Source organism: Phaethon lepturus, unplaced genomic scaffold, assembly GCF_000687285.1.
Source record: "Phaethon lepturus isolate BGI_N335 unplaced genomic scaffold, ASM68728v1 scaffold9256, whole genome shotgun sequence".
Lineage (NCBI taxonomy): Eukaryota > Metazoa > Chordata > Aves > Phaethontiformes > Phaethontidae > Phaethon > Phaethon lepturus.
In genome coordinates this window covers 78,949-86,994 of record NW_010548278.1, presented here as the reverse complement: position 1 = coordinate 86,994, position 8,046 = coordinate 78,949, and the positions used below count along the sequence as shown (strand labels likewise).

At 38.5% G+C, this 8,046-nt stretch overlaps 1 protein-coding gene across 1 annotated transcript in view; it reads left to right on the top strand.

Moving 5' to 3' along the window:
* Positions 1-853: 853 nt before the first annotated feature.
* NOC3L (nucleolar complex associated 3 homolog (S. cerevisiae)) overlaps positions 854-8,046 on the top strand; it is a gene marked incomplete at its 5' end in the record, with an annotated part of 16,218 nt that continues 9,025 nt past the window's right edge. Inside the window, 8 exons of the mRNA XM_010289913.1 lie at positions 854-1,061; positions 1,476-1,599; positions 4,489-4,646; positions 4,758-4,814; positions 5,818-5,948; positions 6,609-6,770; positions 7,559-7,652; positions 7,862-8,037. Coding sequence (XP_010288215.1) covers positions 854-1,061; positions 1,476-1,599; positions 4,489-4,646; positions 4,758-4,814; positions 5,818-5,948; positions 6,609-6,770; positions 7,559-7,652; positions 7,862-8,037 — 1,110 coding nt within the window. The remainder of the gene's footprint in view (positions 1,062-1,475; positions 1,600-4,488; positions 4,647-4,757; positions 4,815-5,817; positions 5,949-6,608; positions 6,771-7,558; positions 7,653-7,861; positions 8,038-8,046) is intronic.

Genomic DNA, 8,046 nt, shown 5'->3' with positions numbered 1-8,046 from the left:
CCCGGCAAAATACACCTTCGTCTCTCACTGCTCGAAGGTGATTTTGCCAAAACTAAAGCGTGGAAGAAGCAGCGAGTGATTGTTGTTCGTTTTACGGAGGAGCGTGGCGTCGGGGTCTTAATAGAGAGCAGGAGGGTCTGCGGCGTGTCCTGCTGGCAGGCACTCGCGCTGTGGGGTGGCAGCAGGAGAGGAAAAGCAGAGTCCGAGCCGACTTCAAGGCAGGGGCCTCGGCGTCTGTAGCTGTTCCAGCTCAGCGTGGCGTGTGTGGCACAGGGACAAGTGCCAGTGTTGCTTCTGTCTCTTCAGTGGTTTCCCGATAGTCAAGTCTAAAAAGGGAAGCTCAAAGGTGAGCTGGCAAAAATTCCAGATTTGAGGAGGCCCACACTGGTCCAGCCACTTGTCCCCTTGCGCCGGGAGGTGTGCTGCAGGCGGACCTTTGCCTGAGGCTGTGGCCTTGTACCAGTACCTTAAGGTACCCTGAGGTCCCTCGTACCTTACCCTGTGTTGTGGAAGAACGACATCCTGAAGGGAGGAGACAGAGTGCTTGGGAGCACATAGGGCAAAGAACTGTCATAACAATCTGTGTATCATACTTGGGAGTGTTCATGTGTCTGAAAGTGATGGATATACGGTTTAATCAAAAAGTTGACAAAGAATGTTTCTGTAAAACATTCTTCGCAGGTCTCTCTTCAAAAATGTAACATGGTAAATCTGGAGCTAACTGACGAGGCTATTTGAAAGAAACAAGTTGTTCAGCACTGATGGAAATACGAATGAAATCTGAAATGGTGAAATAAATTTCATAAAGGCCATGAACATGCCAGTTACTTGTAGTTTTCTGTTTGTTTCCTAGAGAAAAAACACAAAACGAGTTCCAAGCTTTCGCAAGTTACTGAGAACTAGTAAAATAAAACTTGACAACAAATTAAAGAATAAACAGTACAAGCAGCAGAGTGCTGCTAAGAAGTATCGTAAAGAACAAAAGAAGCTAAGGGAGGCTGTCAGAGATGCTATCTCTAGAAAACCTTTTCCACTGGAAGAATGCAAGAAAAAACAAGTTGGTAAGTGTTTGCTCAGTTATTTTCATAAGCGAAAAGGTACGCCGGTTGCTAAATATCCTGCTGCTTCATGTTGTAAAATTATGTATCACAAAAACATTTCATTTTCTATCTACAAATAATGGCTGTTCTTGTTTAAAGGAAAGAAGGAGAGAGTTATGAAAAATATAAAACGTGGCCATTCTGGCAACAAGTTCTGACAGTTGGAGGTGGTAGAAATGTGTTTGCTCTAATCATTATGGGCTGTTACAATAAAGGGGCAGTTTTCTGGGATAACACAAAACACATGCATGAGGGCTGATGAGCTCCAGGTGGAAGTAGGGTGTAAAATGGTCTCACAGGTGTAGGCAGGGTTAGGTTTTCAAGTTTGAATATACGTACAGGATCTTAATCTGTACACATCATCTTTTAAAATAGCTGAAAAACAGGAAGAAGAGGAAGAAGATGCTCTTCCACTGGACATGATGGATGAAGATGACTTAAAATTAATGGAGGATTTGGCTCAAAAAGCATCCTTTTTAACCAGAGATCTTTCTTCTAAGTGAGTGTTGTTGTGATGTCTATTTTTTGTACTAATTCGGCTTTCTGTGGTTAATATGTAATTAATATATAATGTAGTACATATATCAGGAGGTCACTTTCGGTCTGGTGTTTCTTTGCAGTTCCAGTTTAGTGTTTCCTTAGCCTGTCAGCACATTCAGTATTAATCTCTTGATGTGTATCAGTACATTCATCTGCTTTGCCTGACCTTCAGGTTACTGTTTCTGTATAGTGTTCCTTCCCATGAGGTCCCTGGCTATGAGATGAGTAGTGTTCCTCAAAATGAAAGAAATGCTTTAATCTGTATACAGTCTTTTTTTTTTTTTAAGAGAGAGAGTATTCAGGATGTTCCCTGGATTTTGGGCCACTGTACTTTCCATATTGCATTGTAAATTGCTGTAAAAAAACAAAAAGGTTCTGGAAGCTATGTCTGTAAACATATGCAACACTAAAACATTCATACAAAAAATTTGTTATTAGTTTTCTAGAGCAAGGTGTTAGAGAATTGTAAGTGTTTACAAATACACTTCTACAGACTAGTCTGGTTACATGATTGTTTGAAAATATTAACTTGTCTTTTTTGATAAGTGTGAAAAGACACTGTATGCCTAGCTGCTGTAGGATGGTTTTAATTTTCCCTGTAAACTTCAGTTTTCTTTAGTTCTGGAGCAGTTGTTTCAGACTAAATGTAGAAATGAGCAAAAAGCATTTTTTCTTGTTTTCAAGAAGACAGAGCATTTTTTTAGCTTTTTTTTTTTTTTTTGCTAGTTCTGGTACAAATTAATTTGTTAATGCTGATTATAGTTACTAATTAATAATTTAATCTAGTGTCTAAGGCAAGTAGTAAATGGCATTTTATTTCCAAAGTTGCAGTTGCGCTGTACTCTACTGTATGATCTCTTGTAGCCACATTGCAAGTTCTTGAATTAAAAGAATTTTACTTTATAACTTTCCCCTCTTTCCAAACCTATTGGGTGTCACACAGGTTTAAAGTCTTGCAAAACTCAAAATTTATTGTGTGTTTTTATTTAGTGACATTTTGCAAGATGCAGTTCTATGTGTTTTGCATTCATTATGACAAGACATTTTTAGAATGGTGGAAAAACACAATGGAAGTAGTTGCTCTTTTACCTCTTTTAGTGTTTCTAGCTTTTAGCTCCTTTCATAGTGTTCCCTTAAACTGGAGAATTTGCCTTTTTAATGTGCTTTACTCTGATCAGCTATAATCACTCTTAAGAACTTGTCAAATATTACCTCACTTATAAATTATGTGTTCATATTAACATAGACTAAATGCTTCTATTCTTACATACTTCTGTGCAGGTTAGGAATATATCCTGTGAAAGGGTGGTGCACCACGCTGCATCATTTCTGTTATCCTTGAAGGGTGGGGTGTGACATAGGCTTTCCCAGTAAGCAGAGTAGAAGAGTGATAGTAGTGGTAAAAGTTAACAAGGAGTAGGGATAAATAAAATAAAAATGTGCACTGACCCACTTGTTATCATGTCCCCTGGGAGGTCAAGGCAGGGTAGGGGAGAGCAAGGGTGTGGGACATCTTAAGGAAGACGCGGGACTGTTTGTCCAGTGAGAGGGTCCTAGTCCTGCTTGCTTGCTGGTGGAGTACTTCATGGCAAGACTGCTCAGGGTTAAGTTTTTAGTGAGCCCTGCCAGGGTTCGGGCAGTAGGGAAGCACAGTGGGGAGGGAGACAGGCAAAACAGCACTTGGGCCTAGGTGAGAAACAGGCTGTGCTGAGATCTTAGTAGTTTCTGGTTTGCATCTTTGTATTTTACTTACTCTTTTCCAAAATTTTTAATATTTTAGGGCTGAAATCATATTTCTGAAGGATATTTGCCTTATACAAGCTTCATCTGTTTTGTTCACTCTTGCCTTGCTTTGAAGGGTCCCTGAGTCCCTTACTGCTACACGAACGGGAACAGTGCCATCTCAAAACCCATGAGCTAGTACTGATCATTTCCAGATGTCTTATATCACCCAGAATTTCCCTTGTTTTCACAGCAGCTGTATTTTCTTCATGCTGAACAGATCAGTCGCAGACGTGTAGAGTGCCTGTGCTTGTTGAGTAGGATTTGGGTACACAGGAAAGATCTGACCTGCACAGGGACAGCGAGGCCAAGGCTGGTGCACTGGCCTTACAATGCATGCATAGGATGACTTGTGTCTTGTGTGCAGGGAATCTGGGTAGACTCTGGGGTGAAAACCTACTTTTCATACAAGCGATTTTTACTTTCTGAAGCCTACCAGTCTCTGAGCCCAGAACTTTCAGAGTCTTTCAGATGTCTATAGTTGAAACTCTGCCCCTTACAAGAACAAAAGCAATGTTCCTGTTACAAGACAGACCATGTGGCTTCAACAATGTGATTCTTCATCCGTGGCTTTTAGTTTTTTTATAAGGTAAACAGATGACAGACTTCATAGTGTGCCTGTACTATAAGTGGTTACACCGTTTTTGTTTTTGTTTTTTTTTTTTTTTTTGGTAATTTCAAAATCAATGCAAGCTTTTTGCATGCATGTGTGTGTTTACACTCATATGCGAACATTTCAAAAGTCATCCAGTTGGCTGGCTGACCTGCCAGATGAACTAATCTCATTTTGTCTTTGCTCATTTCACATTTAGTTTCCTATAAAAAGGAGATGCTAAGCACTGTTATCATCCTGAATAAAAAGATCCTATACAGATCCACATTGACATTGTTTGATTGAGTGGTGACTGGTGCTGTCAGTAGTGAACACACTCAAACATTCCACTTAATAAGATCAGCTATTATTTATTTTTCTAAGCGCGGACACTTAATCCAGCTAGTATATTGTCATACATGGTTCATGTCTAATTAGATGGCTAATTCATTTAGTTTGCCTTGTATTTTTCAGTGAACCTGTTCACGTCAAAAAACGAAAACATGAAAGCGTGATTGAGAAATATGAGAAGGTGCCAAGATGCATGCAGACTGAGCCAGAAAAAGAACTTATCCATCTGCTCCCCATCAAAGACAAAGGTGGCATTATTCCCCAAACTATAGAAAAGCCAGGTAAGACACAGATTCCGGAATCAGTATAGTAGCCAAGATGTATATAACTTACTCTTTTAAAATTCCACAGTGCTTATTATGTGCTTGACAATCGACACTCTATTTTTGCAGTTCTCAATGTTGCACAGGATGAAGAAGAGGATACAGAAGAGATGGATGAAGCAGAGGGTAATAAAACATCATGTTTGCTTTTGGTTGGTTTCTTTTTGTTTTTTTTCCAAGTCACTGACGTATCTGAAGAGTACTTTGCTGTTCCCTAAGGAAGTTTGTAGTTTAAGTGTATTTTGTTTAGGGTGTTTTTGACTATGTTCATTACCATGTTGGCCCCAAAGCATAACAGTGATTTGGAGCTTGCTTTCTTACCCCTTAGGTTCCCAGAACCTGAGGAACAGCTGGCTTCAGAATCTCTTTCTTTAAAATTATTTTGATTTTCACCTGGAACTGGTGTTTGCATGAAGTTCCCTGTATTAGTTGTGTCATCTTTGCTAGTGAGAACGGAAATCTTGGTCTGTCTTAAAGAATATGTGCTGTGGTTCTAGTTTCATTACTCTGAGATAATTTTGAAATGCAGTTCAGGACATAGACTTGTGTAGGTTTTTGAGTGTCTGTCTTTTTGAAATTTTTTACTTAAAACATCAGAACACCAGGAAATTCAGATTTGATTTGCAGTTTGCTATCTAGTTAAGAGTCACACTTTTGGGTCATTATTCTGTAAATACAATCTGAAGTTGAGGAAGGACTTGTAGCGAAAGAATACTCAGAAAATGCAAATAAAACAATTGTATTTTTAAAAGAAAAAGTGAGTGGTGAATAATTTGCTGCAAATTGCAGACCACTGCAGTTTCTTGGCACAGTTGTGGTCATATTTTGAGCTCATATGTTCCCACTGTACTTAGGGGGTAGCATTTGCAGATTCAAAAACACTTGGTCCATTTTTTTTTGCAAGCATAGGATTTTGGAGTGGAGCAAAAAGTAATCCCTGGGTTAATGTAAGCTCTAGCAAGGTCATTCTTAAAGCTTCTTTTACTGTGGAACTGCACGTGTTACTCTTGTGTGGGGTTATTGCAGTATCTGTCTGAAATGTAGTATCTAGAACTGTCGTTTGCAATACAGTGTTTCTTAAGCAGCTTCTGTAGTGAGCCTCCTTTCCAACTCTCACACCTTGTGCTAGACTTTAATGAAGAGCCTCTGCCTGTTCTCACTCCTGAGGAAATGGCTGCTCAAAGGAGACAAAAGCTGCAGCAAAGGAAGATGCACATAGCTGCCTTAGCATCGGCCATACTCTCCGAGCCAGACAACAATGTAGGTAGCATTCACTTAACATGCATGTATGTGTACCTGTGTTTTCAGTAAGTCAATAAATAAAGATCTGAAGTGACCAAATGATAGCAAAAGCAGAAAAATACATGAGTAGAACAAGGAAAAAGGTCAGTGTTGTATCACTTCTCACGGTGTGGTAAGCGGTGAAACTGCTGCTGTAAGTTAGTACAAAGGATTTGAATCAGGTGAAGATCCAGGTGAGTCTGCTCTGTTCAGGAGTAATTTGTCCCTCTGAATACTTGTGGTTTTAGGAATAACACTGTCTATGGTATTTCCTGTCCAAACTACATTGCTCCTTAAGCGTGACCCTTAATTTAAGCTCTGATTTGAGGGTTGTATCTGATAGTTCTCAATGTTTCAGGATATGCTAGTAATTATCTATTATTCTGTGTAAGTTTGTAATAGCACGGTAGTTTGAACGTTCCCAAGATAAAAATTTTGTTGGGATATCTAGCATTCCTTGTCCCTTTATGCATTGCAAAGTAGAGTCTGAGTAACTGCGGAGTTAACTGATTTCTCTTTCTAGTGTTTAAAAATGAGGCAGGTTTCTTGTGGCAAACTGTTGCTGAAATGTACATTGTGCTTATACATTGGTTTGTGGGTGATCTTCAGTTGACTTTGTCTGCCTCTTTTCTTAACCAGATTAAAAAGTTGAAGGAGCTGCGTGCCATGTTGATGGAACAGGATCCTAATGTGGCCGTGATTGTTCGAAAGCTGGTCATGGTTTCTTTGATGGAGATATTCAAAGATATTGTGCCTTCTTACAAAATTCGGCCTCTGACTGAAGCAGAAAAGGCTACCAAGGTGAAATATCAAATTTCTTTATAAAGTATTGTGAGTAGTTCAGAATTTGTTAAGTTATGCCAAATACTAATACTGATTTGTTTAATATGGATTTATACTTTTGAGCAAAGGGTGGCAAATACACAAGTACTTGTGGAAATCCTGAAACTGTGACACTGTCAGGGGCAGAGGTCTTTGTTTTGAACCTTAAATTCTTACGTACTTCCTTCAATAAGTAGGTGGCATGCTGATGGTAATGGAGGGGAAAAAAATAGTATATGAAGGTAGTACACTAAACCCGTGTGACTTTCATCATAAACCTTGGAATAAGACTTTATTTTTTTTTGTGTCACACTGAAGGGAACTAGAAAGAAAGCAAATTATGCAACATTGTCACCTAACTGGCACAGATTTTTTTGAAATATGTTCAATAATTGGCTGAACAACTGCAGAGTAACTTGTTTTCTGGAGCTTGTTTTTAACCAATTCTTTAGAAGCCTTCTTGAATATAGGTAGTGCAGTTTAGAGTCATGGCTTTAAAATAACGTCCAGCTACAAATTTCATTTCAGTCACTATAAATGAAATAGACCTAGTTGGAAAAGGCCTTCTGAGCACAAGAACATGTATGAAAATACATAGAAATATTTTATTTTTAATACATTTCAAGAAATGTCTGTCTAGAAGAAAAAACTATTTAGATATCTGATATTTGTTTTAAAACTACTGTTTTTAAAACTACTTCCCCCTCCCCCTGCTAATTTCAGGATTTAGCTCTCCAAATAAAATTACATTTGTGTTATGTTTACAGGTTAAAAAAGAAACTCAGAAACTGAGAGAATTTGAAGAAGGCCTTGTAAGCCAGTATAAATTTTACTTGGAAAATCTGGAACAAACAATTAAAGGTACAGTCAACATTTCCCATTTTTTGTAGTAAATGCAAAATTGTTTGTGGCATCACAGTTTACCTCCTCTGATTGAATGCTACTTGCTGTCTTTGAAATAGTGCTTGAATGAAGTATGCAGGAGAATGCCTGCAATAACTAAAAATATAAGTATTTAGAAGCTCCCCTACATTCCAAACAGTAATCGATAAAAATAATATTTTGTGCAGATTGGAAACAAAGGAAGTTGAAGAAAAGTAATGTCATCTCATTAAAAGCATATAAAAGTCTAGCAGAGATTGCAGTGAAGTGTCTGTGTGAGCTGCTTGTGGCCCTACCCCACTTTAACTTCCACAACAACATTATTGTTCTCATTGTTCCACTCATGAATGATGCATCAAAAATGGTAAGTGAT